Here is a 26,855-nt window from a genome sequence, read left to right on the forward strand (position 1 = left end):
TTTGCATAAGATTGGAACACTTAACAAAGTAACGCGCATCTCTAAACTTTAAAATGCAATTTTGTGTCCAAAATTTTTAGAACGACCTAAGAATCTGTTTTCATCTCATTATTAACTTTCAAACTAAAAATTATTTCAAATCAAGTCGATCTGTTAACGTATGAAAATCTTAAAAATAGAAAGTCCAAATAATGTGTTGCAAGATGTATTGCTTTTTGGGACTGAAATTTCTTTCTTTATTTTTTTTCTTTTTTTTTTCATTTTAATACATCTCGATGTCGAGATGATTAATTAGATGATTTTCCAACTTCAAGGTAATATTTTCCGGAGGACTTTTGAGGTGCACCTTAATTGTACATTTTAAGGTGCCACCCATATTTATATATGGGAAATGATATCGTGTCAACATGCCATTATAATACAAGGAAGAAGTCTATATAACGTTGCAACCATAAAATGTAGAATTACAAATGGATGGTGGCCTTCAGAGATTGGGGCCAATGTTTCATAACACTAATATTCTTGAGGTGTGATAGTCTATTCTTAAACTATAGATTGAACAAATTCAGAATTTCTACTACATATTGTATCAAAAATAATTTTTCCATTAAAAAATATTCAAATTTGTATAAGGTCTATTCACAACTTATATTAACATGAAGGTCTATATATATATACAATTTTGCTCGAATAAAAATTACAAAGACGAATTTAACATGACTTCAAACTTCTTCAAGGCTACAATTACTTTGAAAATAGTTCATAATAGTTTGATGAGTTTGCTTACTCAGTAAGTAATCATTATAATCCTTAAAATTACAGTTGGAAAATATATTATTTTCTAAAAGAATTATTAAAACAATATGAGGAAGAGTATACATGCAGAACTGTTTCGAATTCAGAAATACATATTTTAACATAATAAAAAAGATTTCACATGCATATTGAAATAATATGAGGAAATGCATATTTAAATCTTTTAACAGAATTACAAATTCCAAAATATTTCACAAAGTACCCTACTGGTGTCCCAAGTAGGTTACATATATACCCCACCAGCGTCCTGGATAGGTCTACTTAATCCCTGCAAGTCCACTCAAACCTCATTGGCGTACTGGATGAATCTACTTAATCCCTATCGGCGTACCAGATCAGTCCACTTATACCTTACCGGTGTACCAGATGAGTCCACTTAATCCCTATCGACATACCGGATAGGTCCACTTATATCGCATCGGCATATTGAATGAGTCCACTATCTCTGAAACTCTTTAAATATCAGGAAACAACAATATTGTATATTCATAATATCCATGAAATCATTAACATGAATTCCCATGAAGCATTTTACAGCAATTGCTCTCACTAACATTTTTATAACTAACCAGTCAAACATTTTTGGCAATAATTTCAGCAAGGTAGTAGTTCTGAGAAATATTCTTGAAATTTAACATGATCAATAGTCTATTAACAACAAAAGAGCTCTTTATGGAAATCTAGTGTCAAATATTAAAGTTTCAACTATCTATAATTCTTAATGATAGAAAGAAACATTACAAATTTATTGAATGCGGAGATACAAATTTGCAAATAATCATGTTACAAGAACACATGTTACAATAATCATGTTCAGACTCATAGCGTCTAAAATTCATAAACTGGATTACAAATTTTTAAATAACCATTTTACAGGATAATAAGGTCACTTATACATAAAATTTACAGTATCTAAAATTCATTATGATAGATGACAATATTACAATTACATGCAAAAGATACCAGTTTATATAACTAGTTTATAAGAAAATGAGATCACTTACTTTTATATGTCACGAGATGGGTATGTTGCTACTGTCACCAGAGCAATATTGGGATTAGTGGCTTTTAGCTAAATGTATGGGAAAAAGAGACCAAATGAGTTTATATGGAGAGAATGAGCATAAAAATATGTTCACATAAGAGAGAGAAATATTATATGCCTATGAGAGAGAGATGAACTGTTATGAGGGGAGGAAGATATAATTATTTTTATAAGAACATTATTAAGAGAATAATAATGTTTTTATGGAATAATATTTTTTATGGGAATATTATAGTTGTGAATATAATAATCATCTTAAAAAAATATAGTATGATAACATAAAAGATAAATTAAAATTGTATGGTATAGTCCAAATTTGGATTATTAATATGTAACAGTGTGATATTACACATCATTTTTATCCACTGAATAAGTGACATATATATGTAATAACTGAGATAGAGGTGAGATATGTGAAGACTATAATATGAATCGATGGGGACTGTTATAGTAACCAGTCCTCATTATATAAGTGATATAAGGTCCATATGATATTAATTATATGAATATGGTATCTAAATTTATATAAATATGGTGTGACATTAATATACATCACTCAAGTATATATATAACAAATTATATTATATGGATACCATATAGTTCGTTTATCACATCACCATGAATTTTATATACCTTTTTTTATGAAATTATTTTAATTAAAAAAATAAAGATACTATTATAATACTAGTATTATGTCAGGGGAAGAAAGAGATAATGAATTTCATTGAAGGGAGAGAGAGAGAGAGAGAGAGAGAGAGAGAGAGAGAGAGAGAGAAAATATTAAATTTTGTAAGAGTATTATTCTTAGGAGAAGAAAAAATGAAGCTATCACTATGAAGTTATTTTTTTACTAATATTATGAGAGACAGGGAGAGAGAATGAAAAGCTAATGAGGCATTATGAAGATATCATTTTACTAATATTATGATAGAGAAATAAAGAGAGAATGAAAAACTAATGAGGCTAGCATTATGAAGATATCATGAGAGAGAAAGAGAGATAGAATGCAAAACTTATGTTTGAGATGAGAGAGAAGAACAATTATTATGAGAATAATCATGGAAGAGAGAGAAAAATAATTTGTAAGAAAATCATTTAAGAGAGAGAGAAGAGAAGCTTACATTGCGAGAAGAGAGAAGACCCATTTTATGATGGATTAATTATGGGTCAATAAGGGGTATTTATAAGTGAGAGGGTCAATATTCATTTGACACATATCATACATGTCTTTTTTCCTCATCTATATCTATGTTTCTCATTACACATCACCACTTTATAATGACACATCATCACTTTATAATGACACATTATCACTTCATAATGACACATCACTTGGTATTTAATTAGAATAAACGTGAAAATGAAAATTTAGGGTGGTCCCATAGTGCATTCATATTACAATGAACTATCACTATTTACCTGTTTTATATTATTTTTATTTATTATTTTATTGTTATTATTATTGTTGTCGTTGTTGTTGTTGTTATTGTTGTTGGTGTTGTTGTTGTTCAGTCCCAAAAATTTAGGGTCTTTACATTCTTCTCCTCGTAAGGAAATTTAGTCGTCTAAATTTTCGTACCTAATTGTTAAAAAAGATGAGGGTATTTCTCCTTGATTTCATCTTCTCGCTCCCAAGTGGCTTCTTCCAAGGAATAATGTTGCCACAAAAAATTTATCAATGGTATCTCCTTGGATCTCAGCACTTGCTCTTTCCGATTAAGAATTCGAATGGGCTGCTCAGTGTATGCTAAGTCATCTCTAATTTGAAGAGGTTCATTGTTAATCATGTGTGACGGGTCAAGCTCATATCTTTGTAACATTGACACATGAAATATTATGAATGTTTGATAATTTCAGGGGCAAGGAAATTCTATATGCCATCTCTCCAATCCTTTCCAAGATTTCAAAAGGTCCAATAAACCTTAGGCTTATCTTTACATTTTTTTTCCAAATCTCATTATACCCTTGAAAGGAGATACTTTCAAAAATACATGGTCTCCTACCTGATATTATTCCAAGTACCTTCTATGCTTATCTGCATAACTTTTCTATCTACTTTGAACACTTTGAAGTCTGTTCTGGATGAGCTTAATCTTATTGGTAGTTTCTTGGACTAACTCTGGTCCTAGTAGTTTTCTTTCCCTTACATCATCCCAACAGATAGATGATCTACTCTTCCTTCCATACAATGCCTCATATGGTGTTATTTTAATATTGGATTGAAAACTATTATTGTAGGCAATTTGATTAGAGGCAAATGGTCATCCCAACCTCCCTTAAACTCCATCACACAAGCTCTAAGCATATCTTCTAAAGTCTGGACTGTTCTTTTTTATTGTCCATCTGTTTGAGGATGAAATGTTGTACTAAAATTTACATAGGTACCCATGGCTTCCTGTAAACTCTTCCAAAATTGAGAGGTAAATTGGGGATCTCTATCAGACACAATCCTCACTAGGTCTCGAGCAATATTACAATTTCTCAAACATATATTCTTGCCAGCTTATCTAATGAATATGTTACTCTGATGGCCAAAAAATGAGCAGATTTGGTTAGTTTATCCACAACGACCCAAATTGCATTGTGATTGTTCTTTGTTTTGGGTAAGGTTGTAACAAAATCCATAATTATGTGTTCTCATTTCCATTCAAGAATGGGTAGGAGCTGTAACATACCTATGGGTTTTTGGTGTTCCGCCTTAATTTGTTGGCACGCCAAGCACCTAGACACAAATTCAACAATCTACTTTTTCATATTGTTACACCAGTAATGGCTTCGTAGGTTCTGATACATTTTATTTCTACCAGGATGCACACTTTATTGAGATCGTTGATCTTCATTCAAGATCTCCCTTTTTAAATCTTCATCATTTGGAACACAAAGTCTCCCTCAGAATCTTAATATACAATCTTGGTGGATTCCAAAATATGGCCTTGATCTCTTGGTTACTTAGTCCAATAATTAGTACAATATGAGTGTCATTTAATTGTGTATTTTTAATTCTCTAAATAAGAGTTGGTTTTACACTTAGACTAGCAACAATAGTGCCAGAATCCTTTAAATGAAACTCTAAGTTCCAATCTTTGATTTTTTTCAATAGTTGCCACTCTTTAATCATCAGATGGGTTAGAACTCCTGTAAATTTCCTACTTAGAGCATATGCCACAACATTAGCCTTACCCGTCTGGTAATGGATTGTACAATGATAGTCTTGTAGGAAATCCATCCATCTTACCTACCACATATGTAAATCTTTTTGGGAAAAGAGATAATTCAAGCTCTTATGATCTGTATATATCTCAAATTGTTCACCATACAGATAATGCCTCCAAATCTTTAAAGCAAATACTATTGCAGCCAGTTCCAAGTCATGAATTGGGTATTTCTTCTCATATTCTTTCAACTGTTTGGATGCATATGCCACTACCTTCCCATGTTGTATTAATATACAGCCTAAGCCTTTATGTGAAGCATTACTATAGATCACAAATTCCCCACTTCCCATAGGAATAGTTAAAATAGGTGCTGAAATCAATTGAGCTTTTAATTCTTGAAAACTCTCCTCATATTCCTTTATCCATTCAAATTTGATATTTTTCTGTGTCAATCGGGTTAATGGAGTCTCAATTCGAGAGATTCCTTCTACAAATCTTCTGTGATATCCTGTCAATCCCAAAAGCTTCGACTTCAGTCACATTACTTGGTTGCTTCCAATTAATCAGAGTTTCAACTTTTGAAGGATCAACAGATAAATCTTCGTTTGATATCACACGTCCTTAAAATGTCACTTGTTCTAGTAAAAAATCACATTTACTCAATTTGGCATAAATTCCTTTTCTCTTAGTATTTGCAATACCATTCTTATATGTTGCTCATGCTCCTCCCGATCCTTGGAATAAATTAGAATATTATCAACGAATACTACAATAAACTTATCCAAAAAGGGCTTGAAGATTCGATTCATCAAATCCATAAATACAGCTGGTGCGTTGGTTAATCCAAAATGCATGACTAAGAATTCATAATGTCCATATCTTGTTCTGAAAGTTGTTTTGCAAACATCATCATTTCTAATCTTATGCTGATGATACCCAGATCTGAGATCAATTTTTGAAAATATTTGTGATCCTTGTAATTGATCAAATAAATCATCAATTCTAGGAAGTGGATATTTGTTTTTCACATTCACCTGGTTTAGTTGTCTATAATCAATACATAACCTCATGAACCCATCTTTCTTTTTAACAAATAATACCCCAAGGTGACACATTGGGTCTGATAAAACCTTTATCGAATAATTCTTGCAGCTGTTGTTTAAGTTCCTTAAGTTCCACATGTGCCATTTGGTAAGGGGCTTTAGAGATTGGGACTGTCCCAGTAAGCAACTCAATGGAGAATTCAATTTCATTGTCAGGTGGTAATCCTGGCAATTCCTCAGGGTACACATCAAGAAATTCTCGAACAACTGGAATGTCATCCAAGTTTATCTTTTCTTTTTTATCTTCACATCAAGAAATTCTCAAACAACTGGAATGTCGTCCAAGTTTATCTTTTCTTTTCTATCTTCTTTAACATAGGCATGAAAGCCTTAACACCCTTTTTGAAGGAGGCGATTAGCTTAAATGGAGGAGATTAAGTATGGTGGGGAGGCCTCCTTGACACCATCTGGGTAAAATACTGGTTGATTCAGAATGCAAAAAGTAATCATTTTCTTGTAACAATGAACACTTGCATGGTAAGAAGAGAGCCAATCCATGCCTAATATTACATCAAAATCTTGAATTTCTAAAAGTATTAAATCCACCAAAAGTTATTTTTCTTCTATTATTATTACACAAGATTTGTATTCTAGATTGGTAACAACTAAATTCCCCATAGGTGCGGCTACCTCTAAAATGTATTCAAATTGTTCTGGTTTTACTTTTAAGTGGCATGTAAAGTGTGGTGATACAAATGAATGAGTAGATCCAGGATCAATCAAAACATGAGCTATATTTTGAAAGATATTAAGAGTACCTTGGATCACTGATTTGGAGGCCTGGGCATCTTGTTGGATGATTGCAAATACTCTTCCCTTCATTTGAGGTTTCTGAGCTACCTCACCATGCTTTGAATGTTGTTGCATCTGCATGCTAGGACACTCTTTGATCTTGTGCCCAATTTTTCACATTTAAAACAGGCTCCAGTCTTCCAGTAACAGGGTGTTAACTCATGATTTTTCCCACATCTTTTACAAAGTTCCGGCGGACTTTGAAATGACGCCGCCTTTTGTTTGCCATTTATGATTGTTGTCGATTATATGGTGTGGGTCTAATCTGACTTCTCTGGTTTTTCTCTATTGGTAATCTTTGTAGTCCCTTTCAACAATTTGGGCTCGATCCACTATTTCGACATAAGTTCTTAATTTTATGGCGGATACTTCTCCTCTGAGGGCTGGTTTAAGGCCTCTTTTGAATTTTTTCACCTTTCTTACCTCATCGGTGACCATATGTGGGGCAAACCTGGCCAATTCAGTAAACTTGGCGTCATACTATGCTACTGTACTGTTCCCTTGGACTAATTCTAAAAATCTATCTCTTTCTGATCTCGAAAAAAATCTGGGAAGTACTTTCCATTGAATATTTCTCGAAATGCTTACCAAGTCAAGGGTTTGTTTTCTAGGACCAACAATCTTTTTTCCATCGGCCACCAATGTTTTGCTTCACCTTCCAACATAAAAACTGCCAAGGTAACTATCTTATCGTCAGGACCTTCCATTACTTCAAATATTTTCTCTAATTGCATAATCCATACCTCGGCTTCTAGTAGATTTGAAGCACCTTTAAAGGCAGGTGGATTTAATTTCTTAAACTGTTCCATATTGCACATATTAATTCATGTAGTTGACTGCCTAGGAGGATTATTATTCTCCAACTGATGCTACATAAGAGTAACCATATTCTCCAAGGCTATGAATTCCTTTCATGCTAGCTCCAGTAATAAGGGATCTTGACATCGTAATTGTCTGTTCATACAATAAGGATGACTTATTCAGATTTCCTAGGAAACCTAAACCTCTTGCTCTGATACCAAAATTGTCACACCCCAAGTTTCATAACACTAATATTCCTGAGGTGTGACAGTCTATTCTTAAACTATAGATAGAACAAATTTAGAATTTTGTTATATATTGTATAAAAACTAATTTTTTCATTCAGAAATATTCAAATTTGTACAAGGTCTATTCACAACTTATAAGAACATAAACATATATACAATTTTGGTAGAACAAAAATTACAAAGGCAAATTTTACACGACTTCAAACTTCTTCATGGCTACTCCTATTGTACATTCAAACAGTAAGGCTGTAATTACTTTGAAAAGAGTTCATAATAGTTTGATGCCTTTGGCTACTCAGTAAGTGATCATCACAATCCTTAAAATCATAGTTGGAAAATGTAATACTTTCTAAAAGAATTATTGAAACAATATGATGAAGAGTATACATGGAGAGTTGTTCCGAATTCAGAATTACAAATTTTAACAAAATCCAAAAGATTTCACATGCATATTGAAATAATATAAAGAAGTGAATATCTAAATCTTTTAACGGAATTGTACATTCCAAAAGATTTCACAAAGTACCCTACTGGCATCCCAAGTAGGTTACCTATACACCCCACCAGTATCTTGAATGGGTCCACTTAATTCCTGCAGGTCTACTCATATCCCACTGGTGTACTGGATGAGTCCACTTAATCCCTACCGGCATACCTGATAGGTCCACTTATAACTCACCGGCATACTGGATGAATCCACTTAATCCCTATCGGTGTACTGGATAGGTCCACTTATATCTCACTGGTGTACCGGATGAGTCCACTTGTATATTTAAAGTACCTTTGAAACTCTTTAAACATCAAGAAGCAACAATATTGTATATTCAAAATATCCTTGAAATCATTAACATGAATTCACATGAAGCATTTTAAAACAATCACTTTCATTGAAATTTCTATAAATAACCAGTCAAACATTTTTGGCAATAATTTCAAAAAAGTAGTAGTTCTGAGAGACATTCTTGAAATTTAACATGATCAGTAGTCTATTAACAACAGAAGAGCTCTTTATGGAAATCTAGTATCAAATATTAAATTTTCAACTATCTATAATTATTAATAATAGACGGAAACATTACAAATTTATTGAATGCAGAGATACAAAATTTTAAATAATCATGTTGCAAGAACACATAAAACTCATAGCGTCTAAAATTCATAGACCAGAATACAAATTTTCAAATAACTCTTTTACAAGAAAATAAGGCCTCTTATGCATAAAATTTATGGTATCTAAAATTCATAATAAAAGATGAAAATATTATAATTAAATGCCAAAGATACCAATTTATATAACTAGTTTACAAGAAAATGATATCACTTAATTTTATATGTCATGAGATGGATATGTTGCTATTGTTGTTAGAGCAAGATTGAGATTAATGGCGTTAAGCTAAATGTATGGGACAAAGAGACCAAATGAGTTAATATGGGGAGAATGAGCATAAAAAGATATTCATATAAGAGAGAGAGAGAGATAGATAAATATTATATGCCTATGAGAGACATGAACTGTTATGAGGGGGGAAAGATATAATTATTTTTATAAGAATATTATACTTATGGAATCATATTAAAAATATATAGTAGGATAACATTAATGAAAAATTAAAATTGTATGGTATAATCCAAATTTGGATTATTAATGTGTAACAATGTGATATTACATAACATTTTTATCCATAATGAATAAGTGACATACATATATATATATATATATATATATATATATGTATATAATATAAGATATAGGTGAGATATGTGAATACTATAATATAGATCGATGGGGACAGTTACAGTATCAGTCCTCATTATATAAGTGATATAATATCCATATGACATTAATTATATGAATATGGTATCCAAATTTATATGAATATGGTGTAGCATTAATATACATCACTCAAGTATATATATAACAAATTATATCATATGGATACCATATAGTTCGTTTATCACGTCACCATGAATTTTATATACTCTTTTTTATGAAATTATTATAATTAAGAGAATAATGATACTATTATAATACTAATAATATGAAAGGGGAAGAGAGAGAGAATGAAATTCGTTGAAGAGGGAGAGAGAAAACATTAAATTCTATAAGAGGATTATTCTTATGAGAAGAAGAAAAGATGAGGCTATCATTATGAAGATATCATTTTACTAATATTATGAGAGGGAAAGAGAGAGAGAATGAAAAGCTAATGAGGCATTATGAAGGTATCATTTTACTAATATTACGAGAGAGAAAGTGAGAGATAATGAAAAGCTAATGAGGCTATCAATATGAAGATATCATTTTACTAATATTATGAGAGAAAATGAAAGGCTAATGAGGCTATCATTATGAAGATATCATGAGAGAGAAAGAGAGATAGAATGAAAATCTTATATTTGAGAGGAGAGAGAAGACCAATCATTATGAAAATAATCATGGAAGAGAGAGAAAAATAATTTGTATGAAAATCGTTTATGAGAGAGAGAAGTATAGCTTACGTTTGAGATGAGATAGATGACTCACTTATGATAATTTAATTATGAGTCAATGAGGGGTATTTATAAGTGAGAGGGTCAATCTTCATTTGACACATGTCAAACATGTGTCCTTTTTCCTCATTTATATATATGCCACCTCATGACACATCACCACTTTATAATGACACATCAAGACACATCATCACTTTATAATGATACATTATCACCTCATAGTGACACATCACTTTGTATTTAATTATCTTAATTTAATTAAAATGAACGTGAAAAGGAAAGTTTGGGGTGGTCCTATGGTGCATTCATATTACAATGAACTATCAATGTTTAGGTGTTTTATAATATTTTTATTTATTGTTTTATTGTTTTATTATTTTATTATTATTGTTGTTGTTGTTGTTGTTGTTGTTGTTGTTGTTGTTGTTGTTGTTGTTTTTATTATTATTATTATCCAGTCCTAAAAATTTAGGGTTGTTGTTGTTGTTGTTGTTGTTGTTGTTGTTGTTGTTGTTGTTGTTGTTGTTGTTATTATTATTGTTATTGTTATTATTATTATGGTTTTTCGGTCACAAAAATTTAGTATCATTACAGCCAAAGCCTCATCTGCGTTCCATTACATGGCATGCATATATGATAGTCATTTCGAATAAGTAAACCACCTTTCAGGATGAACCTTATGCATATGCGACATTTACCCCTATGCGTCATATGAGTGGTGCTCGCATTAGGTCTAGGTGACCTTGATACATCTCTAGAGGAAAACCTGAAATCCATTAACTGGGATTCCGACCTCTTGCTCATTAACTAGACTTTGGTGACTCACTAATGAGCCCCAGCATAGACTATGGATCATGGGTAATACTGAGTCGGTTTGAGAAAGAAAATGTGGACTGTAGTTCACAATTGAAGGTGGAGTGCCTCAATGTTTTTTTATTTAATTCTTAGACCATATGGATCATTTTCCCGTCTAATGAATTTAATTATGTTTTTTAATGATATATGATTTTTAGAATTGTTATTTGAATTTTTCTAGATCTTTGGATATTTTATTTATCAAATTTGAATTTATAAAACATTAGATATTGATTTTAGATTGATATAATTATTCAAATTGGATATTAATGAACTTTTAAAAATCATATATATAGGACTAATAAGTTATATGGGCCCATCATTGCATTGTGGGCAGGGCCCATGAGTGCCATCTTCAGTGGCAAGCCCCACTCTTAGGACTTTCCTTATTTGTTGGATCAAGCTTTGGCTTGAAGAAAAAGCTTTGTGATGTTTTAGAAAGCCTTTGCCTTGAGGAAGCTTTGAATGGATTTTTGGAAAGAACGAAAAGGCTTGTGCATAATTTTGGTAACCACTATATTATGATTAACAATAATTTATTTAATTTCCATTGATGGAAAAATAGTTTAAAAAATGGGGGATAAAGGTTATAGCATCTTCCATAGGATCTCGATGGCCTATATATGGAATGGATCGCTCAAATCTCTCATCCTACAAGTCACCCAAGATCAATGATACATATTCAATTTTACAAGAAGATGGAACCCTAAGAAACCCTAATCCTATTTTTGCACTATAAAAAGAGGACCCCATACCCATAAATCTCTATACCTAAATCTGTTTTCTCTCTCTAAATATTTTTTTTCTCTATCTAGAATTTAATAAGGGGCACATTCCACCTCTTAGATCATCTCTCTCTCTCTCTCTAAGTAGATCTAAGGGGCATGCCCAACCTAGTTGGTATTCATATCTATCTCTCATATTATGTTATCTTGATACTAAAGGTTGGGTAGAAGTAAGTAGATGCTATCTCTCTTAACCTAGGTTTCATGGTTATACCTAAGTTTGAGATTTGTGATCAAGAGGAGTTCAAAAGTTTCATTAGATGGTTGACTTAAACTTGCTTTCCCGGTTGAGATTGAAGGTTGATCGTTGATCCCACGTCATCGAATGGTGGTGACTCAGTATAACAAGCCTGGTAGAGATAATCTCAGGCAATCCCTTTTTGTTTCTGGTCATAATTAATTATATTGTCTTTATATTTCCAAGCATAAGAATTGTTGTTATTTTCTTTGTTAAAGAAAATTGGTTTAGTGGCATCAATGTGTTTAAGATCGTAGGTTTGCTAGTTTTAATTTCTTTGAAGTAAGAGTTTATTATAATAAGACTACTTGTAAATGATCTTTGCCAAAAGAAAAACAAAATAGTGAAAAAATAATTAAAATAAAAAATATATCCCCTGTCAATTTCACATTAGTCTTTCTTTCATTAGTATCAAAGCTATAATTACTTATTTCCATTAGGAGTCTTTTCACTTAATATGAGTCTAGATCTAGCTTGGGAATAAAGATATGGCTGCCCGTACCTTCATCTCGCGGATCCTAAAACCGAAAGGTTTAATAAGCCCAATTATGCCTCTTGGAAAAGAAATGTGGGTTGTCTCCTTTATGAGTAACATTAGCATGAGATGCTCTATGCGCATCGTCCCCATCGTCCAAGTGTCGACTCATCTCAAGCAATCAAAGATGAGTATGTTACTTGGAAACGCAAAAACTTCAGATGTAAGCACATCCTTTTGTGTGCTATGATCAACTCATATGCTTCCGTGTATGAGTCAATTTTCACCACAAGTTGAATCTATGATAGGCTTGAGAGGGAGTATGTGGATCCTTCTCTCATGAAACAAGCCATGGCTATGAAGATATACAATAAGTTAAAGATGGCCGAGGGAACAAAATTCTCGGATCATGTGCATACCTTTTGTGCACTAGTCTGAGAGATGGAAGACATTGACATGAAACCTTTTGAACCCATGCAAGTGATTCATCTCATGAATTTACTTCCTAACTAATGGGAAACGGTCGTGTCTTCTCTATCTGCTCGACGAAAGGCCCCGAAGGTGGAGGACCTCATCATGACCATCAAAGGTGAAGAAGAAAGGAGGAATACAAAAAATGCATCGACATCAACACCAACTCAAAAGGAGGCCATACACATGGTAAAATCTCAACCCTCTTTTAAACTAAAAAAAGGAAAGGGATAAAACAATTTTAGAAAGAGAGGGGATGACAAGAAGAGAGATTTTTGAAATAAAGGAGGAAAGAGAAAGACTAAGGCTTGCTTTATTTGCAAGAAGGTGAGCCACATAGCCAAGTATAGTCGGTCAAATAAATTTGGTAGAACCCACAAAGAACTTGCTTTATGGTCTTTGAGATGTTGCTAGCCGATCTCAAGGGAGCTTCTTGTTGTCTTGACTTGGGAGCTACAGCTCATGTCACGAACACCAAAGATGGCTTCCGATCTTTTACTCCTGTGGGGTCCGGTGAGCAACACATCTATATAGGAGGGAACCAAAGACCGACGTACTTGGAGTCAAGGATTTTGAGCTTAAATTGAAGAGTTAGAGCGTCTGGATCCTAAAGAGAGCGCTTTATGCTCTCGATATGAGGAAGTGCTTGGTTTTGGTTTCCAAAATGGCTCAAGCGGGTTTTGTGACCACTTTCATTGGAGAAAATTTGTCAGTCAAGAAGGACGATAATGTTGTTATAACTGGGCATCTTATGGATGGTTTATTTACTATTGGAATAGAAGAGAACGTTGCGTATGTCTTGTCCCCTAATGGTTTCGATGCTACCCTTATCGCATAAGAGATTATGACACATTATTTACAAAAGAATGAAAAGATTGAAAAATGACAGTATCCTTCAAAATTATGCGGAAGATTTATCGAAAATATGTGAGTCGTGTGTGCAAAAAAAGTTAACAAGGAAAAATACCACCGGGGTAAAAAGAGCTTCTAACGTCTTAGAAATCATTCATAGTGACATTTGTGTCCTATGAATGTGGCTACCAACAACCGCAAAAGATATTTCATCATTGTTATAAATGACATCTCACAATATGCTGTGTGTATCTATACACACAAAGTCCGAAGCTTTAGAAAAGTTTAAAGAATATAAAGCCAAGATAGAAAACCAAACTAACTTGAATATCAAAGTCAAGTCCTTAGAATCGACTGAGGGAGGGACTATTAATCTAAACTTTTCAAAATCCTTTGTATCAACGTCAAAATCATCCATCAATACACAATGTCTTATACTCCCGAACAAAATGGTATAGCCGAGAGATGAAATAAGACCTTTGTTGAATTGATAATGAGTATGATAAGGCACGTTATTCTCTCCCTAGAATTTTGGGGAGGAGTCGTATTGACGACATGTTCTATCTTTAATCGGACTCCTACAAAAGCGGCCTCACTTACTCCTCACAAAATATTTACCGGTCGTGTTCCCTTCCTTGATCATCTAAAAGTTTGGGGTTGCTCAACCCATCTCCTAATCCCATACCAAAATAGGACGAAACTTCAACCCAAATATGCAAAAACCATTTTCATTGGCTACCCATAACATGGTAAGGGGTATCGATTCTACAACCTTGAAACCAGGGCGGTCATTAAAAGTTGTGATGCTCACTTCTTTGTGGAAGAATTCTTTGAAGCAAGATTGAGTTACAAACAAGTCAACATCTTTGAGGAGAAAAGAAACAAGGATGTTCTTCGAGAACTCGAACCCGAAACTTCAAATAGACTTGAGCTTGAACCAGAACCCTCCAATCGAAATGAACTTGAACCTGAACCTGAACCAAGACGAAGCAACCGAACTAGTAGACCACCTCAATACTTTGTACACTTTATCTACCAAGGGGATCCATTTGATAGGATTGGTGATGATCCAAATTTTGAAGCTAAATCTTATCATGAAGCCTTGACTTGTCCCAAAAAGGACTATCGGGTAAAAGCCATGAAAGACAAATATGTTTTCATAAACCAAAACCATGTTTGGGAATTAGTGTCACTACATCGGAACCGTAAGGCTGTAGGATGTAAGTGGATCTTTAAAAAGAAGTTAAACTCGACAGGGAAAATAAAAAAATAGAAAGCTAGGCTAGTTGCCAAGGGATTCACCCAAAAACAAGCGATACATTACGTTGAGTCATTTTTCCCAGTGGCCAATTTCCATCTATAAGAATCTAAATACTCATAGAAACCCATTTTGATTTTGAGGTTCATCAAATGGATGTAAAAAACGTTTTCCTAAATGGAGATTTGAAAGAAGAAATCTATATGAATCAACCCGAGGGATTTGAGGAGAAAGGAAACGGAAACCTAGTATGTAAGCTTAACAAATTTCTCTTTGGTCTAAATCAAGCATCACGTCAATGATACATAAAATTTTAAGAGACCCTTGCCCTTGTGGGGTTCTCTATGAATGATGAGGATTATTGTATCTAAAAAGATCAATGGGAGTGACGTAATCTTTATTTCCTTGTATGTGAATGATATTTTAATTGTTAGTAGCTCGGTTGCCCTAGTCGTAGAGATGAAAACATTCCTTGCATTACATTTCGATATGAACAATCTTGGAGAAGCTTCTATGTGTTGGACATCAAGATAATAAAAAACAGAAAAGAGAGAACTATCCAACTTTTTCAGGCAACATATTGCAAGAGCATATTAGTATCTCTAAGGAGCCTCAATTTCACAAGAATATTAAGCGATACTTCTATCACATGAGAAATGAGGTGAGATTAAAAGAGATTGAGATCAGCTACATATTTACATATTTGATGATTGCAAATCCTCTGACTAAGGGAGTTGTCTCTAATGTTTTTGTAAGACATGTGAGAGAGATGGGGATGAGAGAAAGTGAGGAAGAGAGAATGTAAGGCCTTCAAAGGCCAAGTGGGAGATGTTGGGTTTTTGTAGCCCTTAAAGACCATATGAGTGTGTAATGAAAAATATTTATTATAGTGGAACATAAAATCAATGGGAATGTGGTCCCATGAGGACCATACTAAGTAAATGGTGTTGCTGATACCAGACTGTGCTTGACGATCTAGGACAGTCGGTTAGAAAACCCAAGGTACCTAGGCATGAAAAATAAACGGAGAAGGTTTTTGGGTTAGCCCTTGATGAGGTCGGAGCCTATGCCTGGATGAGTGAGACGAGAGACTGTATGACCCCTGTATGTGATGATAGGCCTACAGAGGCGGGGCTCAAATCCTCATCCATATTTTATCACACGGCATGCATATCGATAGATCGTTCAGAAAAGCCAATTATCCACCTTTGGTTGAAGCGTATGCATGTGCGAGAGAGATACCCCTATACGCCATAGAGCTGTGAGCGCATCAGGTCGTGGTGACTATGACTTATCTCTAGGGGAGGACCTGTAATCCACAGACTGAGATTGTGACCCCTTGGCTCATTGGCTAAACTTCGGTGATCCGCTAATGAGCCCCTGTTTGGACTGTGGATCATAGGAAATACTGGGTCGGTTTGATAAAGCAAGTGTGGTCTTTAGTCTACAGTTGAAGGTCGAGTACCTCGTGATCGTTGATAGAATTCTTGAACCATATGGATCCACTTCCCATCGTATTAATTTAATTGTGGTCATTTTATTATTAAAATATTTTTGATTTATTATTGAAATTTTTATAAGTCATTTGATACTTTATTTATTATTTTTGGACTTACAGAAATGAAGTTATTAATTTACAAAGTTATAATATTTTAAAATTCATTTTGTTTAATTTTAAAATATTTATAAACATATATGGGGGCTCGTAGTGTACATGAGCCCACCATGTGGGTATTAGGTGGGGCGAGTCCCACATGCTATACATGTGTGGCACGCCCCATCCTTGGATACCTTCTCTTGTTGCTTTGTGTTCAAGTTAATTAACTATGGAGAGAGTGCCGTAAAGGAGCCACATGGATATAAGAGCCATGGAGAGATGGAAATAAAATGTATCCTACCGAAGACACGGATATAAGAGCCATGGAGAGATGGAAATAAAATGTATCCTACCGAAGACACGGATATAAGAGCCATGGAGAGAGTGTCGTACATGAGCACAGTTGGGTCCCTTATGTACGCCATGATAGGAACAAGACCTGACTTGTCCTTCATCATGAGTCTGGTGAGCCATTTTTAAAGCAATCCAGGAGATGAGCATTGGAAAGTAGTTAAAAGAATTCTCAGATATTTAAAAAGGACCATGAACTATGTGCTCACATATAAAGGGGGAAGTGAAATAACAATAGAGGGATATCCAGATGCAAGCTATTTCGAGGATCCAGATGATATGAAGTCTACATCTAGGTGTATGTTTATGCTTGGAGGGGGTGCGGTTTCTTAGAAGTCAAAGAAACAAGATATTATGGTATTGTCCACCATGGAATCCGAGTATGTGTCATGCTGTCTACCAGCCAAGGAGGCTGTGTGGATTATGAAGTTTCTTAATAAACTTAATTTTCATCCTGTACGTTGTGAGGCAGTGCGAATTTTCTATGACAACACGGCGGCTATTTGTGTCTCTAAGGAGCCTCGATTTCATAAGAATTACAAGCATATCAAGCGACATTTCTATCACTTGAGAAATGAGGTGAGATTGAAAGAGATCGAGATCATCAACATATCTACAGATTTGATGATTGTAGACCCTCTGATTAAAGGACTTATCCTTAATGTTTTTGTAAGACATGTGAGACACATAGGGATGAGAAAAAGTGAGAAAGAGAGAATGTAAGACCTTCAAAGGCCAAGTGGGAGATGTTGGATTTATGTGGCCCTTAAAAGCCTTATGAGTGCATAATGAAAAACATTTATTATAGTGGAACATAAACTCAGTGGGAGTGTGGTCCCTTGAGGACCATACTAAGCAAATGATGTTTGCTGATACCGGACTATGCTTGACTATCTAGCCCAGTCGGTTGGAAAACCCCAGGTACCTGAGCATAAAGAATAAACCGAGAAGGGTTTTGGGTTAGCCCTTGATGAGGTCGGAGCTTCTGCTTGGATGAGTGAGCCGAAGGACTGTGTGACCCTTGTGTGTGATGGTAGGCCTACAGAGGCAGGGGTCAAATCTTCATCCATGTTCTATCACAAAACATACATATCGATCGATCGTTCGGAAAAACCAGTTATCCACCTTTGGGTAAAGCGTATACATGTACGAGAGAGATACTCCTATACGCCATAGAGCTGTGGACGCATCAGGTTGTGGTGACCTTGACTTGTCTCTAGGGGAGGACCAATCCACAGACTGGGATTGTGACCTCTTGGCTCATTAGCCAAACTTTGGTGACCCGCTAATGAGCCCCTGCTTGGACTGTGGGCATGGAAAATACTGAGTCGGTTTGATAAAGCAAGTGTAGCCTGTAGTCTACAGTTGAAGGTGGAGTACCCCGTGATCATTGATAAAATTCTTTAACCATATGGATCCACTTCCCATCGTATTAATTTAATTGTGTTTATTTTATTATTAAATTATTTTTTATTTATTATTGGAATTTTTATAAGTCATTTGATACTTTATTTATTATTTTTGGACTTATAGAAATGAAGTTATTAATTTACGAATTTATAATGTTTTAAAATTCGTTTTGTTCAATTTTAAAATATTTATAAAAAATACATGGGGGCCCATAGTGCTCATAGGCCCACCATGTGAGTATTAGGTGGTGCCCCTCATGCCATACATGGGTGGCATGCCCCATCCTTGGATACCTTCTCTTGTTGCTTTGTGTTCAAGTTAATTAAATATGGTAACTATATCTTGTAGAATATAGTCAAATATTGTTTAGGAAATATTGACCATATCTTTTCTTGATTATTGAAGGTATATATTAACTTGATATTATTATATTCTTATAGAATATATGAGATGGATTATGAAATTTTATGTAATGCATGATATTTTAATAGATTTAACTGATTTAAATATATTGATGGGAAAATAGTTTAAGGAAAGGGGGATAATGGTTCAGGGACCTTCCATAATGTTGATGGCCCATCTATGGAATGGATGGTTCAGATCTCTCATCCCACAAGTCATCTTGATCAACGGTCCATATTCAATCTCAAGAACGAGGCAAACTATGGGAAAACTAAAGAAACCCTAAACCTAAATTTCACTATAAATAGGGGTGCTCTCCCCCCATCTACACACACCTCTCTCTCTCCCATAAACTTTCTCTCTCTCTCTCCTCCCTAGGGGTCATGCCCCTCTCTAATCTCTGACTTTCATTCTTTAACTCTCTCTCCTAAAAACCCTAAGGGGCACGCCCCAACCCTAGAAACTCTCCCTCTCTCTCATGACCTAATATAATATAAGGGTTGGGAAAATTAAGATTTGAGCTTAAATATTTTGGAGTTAGGGTTTTATAGAGATTCAAGGGTGGTTACCTTGTTTGGCTGAAATTAGCTTTCTCGGTTCGATATTGAAGCTAGATTGCTAATCCCGTGTCATTGGATGTGGTAACTCAGTGTGGGGTGTAATAAGCCCGGTTGAGGCAATCTCCGTCGTCTTCTCTTTTATTTTCTTGCTCTTCTATTTTATATTCTCAAGCATAGCGTTAAGTTGTAAAAATAACATCAAATGGTTGAGTTTTATTTTTATTGTTGTCCTGTATTATTTTGAAATATTTATTGATTGTAAAAATGACCATCTGTAAGGGATCCTTTTACCAAAATATAAAAGGGGTGATTATTATCATTAAAAAAAAATATTGCATTTCCCGATAAAAGATCACACATGTCTAACTTTCAAGGGGCATATGTACTATATAACTGACTATGAGCATGGACACATCATGCTTCTTTGCTCCTTTTGTATTTTGGGTCTTAAGTGAGATGGGACGCTAAGTGTTTCTCTTTCTTTAATTTCCATGCACCAGAAAGACAACAGCAATAGCAACATTCGTAGCTGCTCTTTTCGCTCTTGTACATGCAAGTATGTTCTCAAATGTTAGGACATCGCTCTCTCTCTCTCTATTGTACTGTATGGGGAATGTAAGAACTGTAGGTATCGGTCCTCTCTTCACTGCAAGAGAGACATTTTATAGAGGTTTCATAATGACAATCTTGAATTCTCTAGTGGCCTTTCCAAAGGTTGAGTAGTTGGAGCCACTGTCTCACGTGTTGTTATATGGGATAAAACTCAATCCAATTTGAATTTGAACCCTCCCTCAAAAACTAAACTAGATAAGTCTTGGTCCTCTTTCAAATTAAATATGAATTTAAACATGAAACAAATTTGTTTTCACTTGATCTTCCAGCGAGAGACTATAAGAATTTGGTGATTTATGCTAACTGTGCTGGTCAAGCCAGTCTGACTGTTTGAGCATCTTTCAAATAGATGTTGCTTTTGATGGAGAGCCCTTTGAATCCGAGATTTGCTACAGAGATAGAGAACTCAAAGAGGAATCCAATGGTCCATGTTTCACCTTAAATGGATAAAAAATGAGGAAGATATGCCTCATCGAAGTTGGCCCTTCTCTGCTACATATCTAGGTAGCAAATCAGACAATTGTGGGTTATATCATGTTCTCCTCAAAGAAGTATTACCATAGGAGTTGGATACATAGTAGGGATCTTATAAGGAACATCCTCATAAAATTTAATGCAAAAACTCCTCATATTTCAAGAGATACGAGGGTCTAGCGGAAACAATCCGAGACAGTTTGATAATTGTTTTTCAAGCTTCAACCACTTTTACAAAGGTTTTCTTCAGATGCTTCCCTCCAATGGTTAATGGGTTACTACATCAAGAATCCAATGGTTTAGTTCCCATGAGGAAAGTCTTTATAGACGGGGAGAAATCTTGATTTTTGTTACATGAGGTCATCCTGACTAATGTACATGTGCGCAACAGTTGATAGACATGGGCCTTGATTGCCAATGAGGGGTCAAATCATCTCCAAATGAACTAAAACTTTGGGAAGAGGGCTTTCACATCAAAATACAATTATCCCCACTGTTTTATGTCAATCCTAAAGTATCATGAGGGGTTATGTTGGACAGGGCATATCCTGGTGACTAGTGGATGAGGACATGTATCAAACAATGTATGATTCTCATTATTTTGGACAAGAGGAATATAAGGCCACAATAGATATCTACAAAGTTCCACCTCATTTTTAAATAATATGATGAGTTTTCAATTAGTCCAACCGTCAAATCCCTCACAATGAATGGAGTCTCTTAAAAATAGCAATTTATAACTAAACTTCTCCAATATTACGTGGCGATACATATAATGGCCCTAGGAATATAAATATCATAGTTTGGCCTCATGTTGAGATATTTTGATAGTCTTTGAGTTGGTCCGGCCCATAGGGCATATGGTGGCTGTCAGGGGGGATACATTTAGGTCTTGGATTGCAAGTCCTAATTGTATTACACTGATGATATGATATTTGAAGTGTATATAGTAGATATATCATGAATGTAGTCTGGGAATTCCCTTATAGGGATGCCACAAGTAGGAGTTTCTCACCATGTTATCCTGAATTTGCGAACATTGTAGTGTCACAGGATTGTTGTACGTCATTTTTGACGTACTTATGTCCCTCACACGAATAAGGAGAGAGCCAGTGACAATTTCGTTCTACTAGTACTGGAGACACTGATAGACCAAAATTGTACAGTGAAATAAGCCTCAAACTGGACAACCTGAGAAGAGTGTTGTCGTACCAAGGAAGCACCTTACAACTGTAGCCTTATGCCAGACCACCGCCATTGCATTCAGAAAGTCGAAAAACCCCCGAGGACCGAATTTGGGCTCAATCGGACCACCTGAAAGGGGTTTATGCCCAAACTTCTTCAAAACTGGTAGGTTTTACACTATTGCAGTGCGACTTCATTGAACCAGTCCCCAAGCACGGAGACTGTAGCATCACATCGCGAGAGGGACTTCAAGGACCAACAACACCTTTGTCTAGAGCCAAAAAAAGCTCAAATTTAGACACGTTCTAGATCGTGGCAACCTCGTCATTTTGACCTAGGACATGTATCGTGGCGCGACCCAGAGTCAAACTTGTTCTAGAAAGAAGGTGAGCACAAAACCAGAAAAATTAGGGTTTTAAGGAGAAGGCATCTTGAACCTCAAAAAGCACAGCTCGAGATCCGCGTATCAGATCATCGCGAACAACTTGCGAAGAGTTACAAACCGGTATAATTGTTGTACATGATTCAAGGTCCGATAAGCACAAATCCCAAGGTTACAGGAAAAGTAGATCTGCTCGGTCGCTGGAATCCCTTTTCCTGGTAACCTCCCAAATTAGGAAATGCTGTAAATGAAGACCAAAACAAACCAAATTTGGTGCAAAACGACTGTGATAGTCTCCTCCTTCATATGCAAGCAAAACAAAGATTCAGTGCATCACAGATCGAATGACATTAGTGATCAAAGTTCATGAATCTGGTCGGACTTCCACCCCATGGAAAAAGGTTGTCTCAGCACGATTAATGGGCATCAAAATGCTCAAAATCGAACAAGCACTGTGGATATAACGGCAAATCGACTGAGCCATCGCTACAAGTTCCCGAAAAAGCTTCCAAGATCCGGCAATGGCAATCTTGGTGAGAGGGTCGTATCTTGCAAGACTACCACCTATCAAAAACCCCAAAGCGAGCTGGGGATTGTGTTTGTGAGTGAGGACATCACAAAATGGGGCCTCCGTTTGTCATTGTCGTCCCTCTTGAATGAGGGTAGAAGTTCTAAGTTCAAGATTGGCTTAGCTTGATCGATGTGACTTCTACTTCGAGAGTATACAACTCTAGACTTTGCTTGTGTGCTTTGTGTATTCGTTTTGGGTACTGACCTGTTACTGTGATAAGAAGTGAAATAACTGTTAGCTCATACAATATTTATTGCCTTGATATCTGAATCATACGTCGTTTTACACTGTTAATGAATTGTGATGCATGACTTTATTCTGTGACTTGCACGAACAGTGATGATCTACAGACCACTTTATCTATAAGTGTGATAGTAGGTGGGAATACAAGGGAACTAATCTACTTAAGGGGATTTTAGCTCATTCTTCTTATTTTTCCATTCTTGAGTGGGCAATTGGATAGGGGTGGCAGGCAGCTGAAGCTCGGGACTGATCAAGGAACTTTTTGATAGTAGGTGTCAGGTGGCGGTGCCACAGTGTTGTTTTGATGTAATATTGTCTTGTTTTTGTCAGGCCGGCAGTGCCTTGGACATAATTGTGAAGAACCTTTGGAGATTTTATATGTACATAATGGTTTTAACTGATGCAGTATTATGTTGCTTGATGAATAAATTTTTATTTCTTTCATGGTTTACTTTGATTCTGCATTTCAAAACATGTTGAGCCACTCCCACTTGAGTGATGTTCGCGACCTCTGGTCGAGATCCCGCACTCTGTTGCCCTTCGGCTGGTATGGTAGGGGTCAAGGGGCTGGGTCATGGCAGTTATGGTATCAGGGCAGCCAGGATATGATTCTTGCCCTAGAGAGTCTTAGGAGTGTCTCTAGAATGCTCTTGAATAGGTTAGTAACTGGGTGCTCATGTTTTAGGTCAAGATGTCGAGGACTCGTGCTAATAATGCGAGCTTCAACAATGAGAATACCGAGGCTCTCGGTGAATTCTTCAAGACCTTAGGGACCACGACCCAAATGATGAAAGGCAGCATGCCGACCCCTGCTACTCCTGCCCTTGAACTGACTGACACTGGGTTGATAGAAAGATTTAGGAGGCTAGCAACTTCGACGTTCTTGAGGCATGGGGGAGTGGAGAAAGAAGAATGATGGAGGAGACAAGTGCAGAAAATTTTGAGGTGTTACACTGTTCTAATGAGCAGAAGGTTAGGCTGGGAACCTTCATGTTAGGAGGAGATGTTGAGCACTGGTGGGGCTTAATGAAGCATTCATGGGAAGGTTTAGGGACAGAAGTGAATTGGGAAAACGTTTTGGAAGCATTCAATGAGAAGTACTTCATTGACTTTGTACGGGAAAGAAAGGAAGTGGTGTTCATTGAGCTGCAACAAGGAAACCTGTCAGTTGAGCAGTATGCAGCCAAGTTTGCTGAGCTGTCAAGATATGCACCACACAATACGGAGGCGCGAAAGGTGAATAAATTTGAGAGAGGCCTTCTCCCCTTTGGTAGATTTGGCTATGAAGATTGAGAAGGACTGTGAACAGTCTCGATTCGGGGGAAATAAGAAAATGGGACTAGCCCAGTTTGGGATCCTTAGGAGGAAGACTCTGCCGCCTCCAAGGAAAAGCTTCAGGGGAAGATATAACCAAGTAAATAAGAATATTCAAAAGACCTTTTAGGGCGATAAGGGAGAACCAGCGCCTGACGTGCCCATACCGTGAGAAGGATACTCACTCTACGGCTGAGTGCTGAAGACCCAAGGCTCAAGGTCGGGCATGTGCTCTCACCGAACGAGAAGCCAAGGCGTTTGCCTCTGTAATCCGAGGTATGCTCTTTATTTGTGGCATGGAAGCTAAAATTCTCATTGACCCTAGATCTTCTCACTCTTTTATTGCACCTCACTTTACATGCCACATGAATGCTAGACCTACACTTCTTGACTGGACTTTGGTAATATGCACACCTATGGGGCAATCTTTAGAAACTGACATTATTTATAAACGTTATGGAGTCTTGCTTGAAGGATGTATCTTACCTATAGACTTGACACTATTAGACATTCAAGATTTTGATATTATTTTGGGCATGGATTGGTTGTCCACACATTATGCTACAATAAATTGCTATAATAAAACTGTAAGCTTTCGACGTCCAAGTCAGCATGAGTTGAACATTGTGGGCATTAAGGATGGCTCCCCTCTACACCTTATTTTGCCCTTTCGGGCTCCTCACCTATTGGCTAAAAGATGTATTGGGTATTTGGCCTATGGAATAGAGAATTGGGATGTCCAGTCCAAGTTAGAAGAGATACCAGTGGTGAGGGAATATCCCAAAGTTTTTACTGATGAGTTGACCTCTTTGCCTCTAGTCAGGGAGGTAGAATTTGAGATAGATGTGGTTTCAGATACTATTCCCATCTCTAAAGCCCCTTATAGGATGGCCCTAATCGAACTAAAGGAACTAAAAGAACAATTGCAAGAGTTATTAGAAAAGGGGTTCATTCGACCCAGTGTGTTACCTTGGGGTACACCATTCCTATTTGTGAAAAATAAAGATTGGTCTTTAAGGCTTTGTATAGCCTCTAGATAGCTGAACCAGGTCACTTTAAAGAATAAATACCCCTTGCCTAGAATTGATGACCTTTTTGACCAACTTTAAGGGTCCTAAGTGTTTTCTAAGATTGACCTTTGGTCAGGCTGTCATCAACTACAGGTCAAGGAAGAAGATGTCCCTAAGACCACATTTAATACCCGGTATGGACACTATGAATTCTTGATAATGCCATTCGGGTTGACCAATGCTCCGACTGTCTCTATGGATTTGATGAATAAAGTTTTTAGACTCATTTTGAATGATTTTGTGGTGGTCTTTATAGATGATATTCTGGCATATTCAAGGAACTTGAAAGAGCATGGACAACACTTAAGAATGGTCCTCCAGACTCTAAAGACAGAGAAGTTGTACACTAAATTGTGGAAGAGTGAATTTTGGATTTCAAGCGTGGCCTTCCTTGGGCACGTTGTATCTAAGGACAGGGTCACATTTGACCCTTGTAAAATTGAAGCTATACGTCAGTGGGGAAGATTGACAAATGTGACTAAGGTCCGCAGTTTTCTGGGACTGGCAGGATATTGTAGGCGCTTCGTGGGGGTTATCAAAGATAGCGCTCACCCTGACTCACCTAACCCAGAAAGAAGTGAAGTTTGAGTGGACAGATGACTGTGAAATAAGTTTTCCAGAATTGAAGAAGAGATTGACCACGGCCCCAATACTAGCCTTACTTGAAGGGAATGAGGACTTTGTGGTTTATACTGATGCCTCTCATAGAGGGCTTGGATGTGTGCTGATACAGTGAAGGAAAGTCATAGTGTATGCCTTTAGACAGTTAAAGTCATAGGAGCAAAATTACCCAACTCATGACTTGGAACTCGCGACTGTAGTGTTTTCCTTAAAATATGGAGACATTACCTCTATAGGGGCCCAGTTTGAGATATTTACAGATCATAAGAGCCTCAAATATCTATTTTCTCAAAAGGAGTTAAACATGAGGCAACGAAGATGGATGGACGTACATAATTGATTATGACTGTACCATCAATTACCAACCTGGCAATACCAATGTAGTAGCAGATGCTTTGAACCGAAAGCTCATGGTATCAATGGCACATCTGATGGTTCGAGAAATGAAACTATTAGAAGATGCAGTGGAGTGGCACCCAACCCTGCCCCTTAGTGATGGGGTAGGAATGACTGCTTATATAAGGATGGAGCCCCAGCTCTTTCAATAGATTCGAATGGTACAAAAGGAAGATCCCCAACTCATGAAAATCCTAGAATAAATAAAGCTAGGAAGAAAGGATGATTTTTGTATGAGCAGTGATGATATGTTAAGATTTAAAGATCGGGTATGTGTTCCGAA

The 26,855-nt window shown here is 36.1% G+C and overlaps 1 protein-coding gene across 1 annotated transcript; it reads left to right on the forward strand.

The window, feature by feature from the left end:
- Positions 1-24,086: 24,086 nt before the first annotated feature.
- Positions 24,087-26,143, forward strand: LOC148780480 (uncharacterized). Its single transcript, XM_088847795.1, has 3 exons — positions 24,087-24,407; positions 25,229-25,460; positions 25,812-26,143. The coding sequence occupies exons 1-3, from the start codon at positions 24,087-24,089 to the stop codon at positions 26,141-26,143; spliced, it is 885 nt and encodes a 294-aa protein (XP_088703921.1).
- The last annotated feature ends 712 nt before the right edge of the window (positions 26,144-26,855 follow it).

The sequence above is a fragment of the Amborella trichopoda genome, chromosome 9 (genome assembly GCF_054954075.1).
Source record: "Amborella trichopoda isolate Santa Cruz 75 chromosome 9, AtrichopodaSantaCruz75HAP2 v2.0, whole genome shotgun sequence".
Lineage (NCBI taxonomy): Eukaryota > Viridiplantae > Streptophyta > Magnoliopsida > Amborellales > Amborellaceae > Amborella > Amborella trichopoda.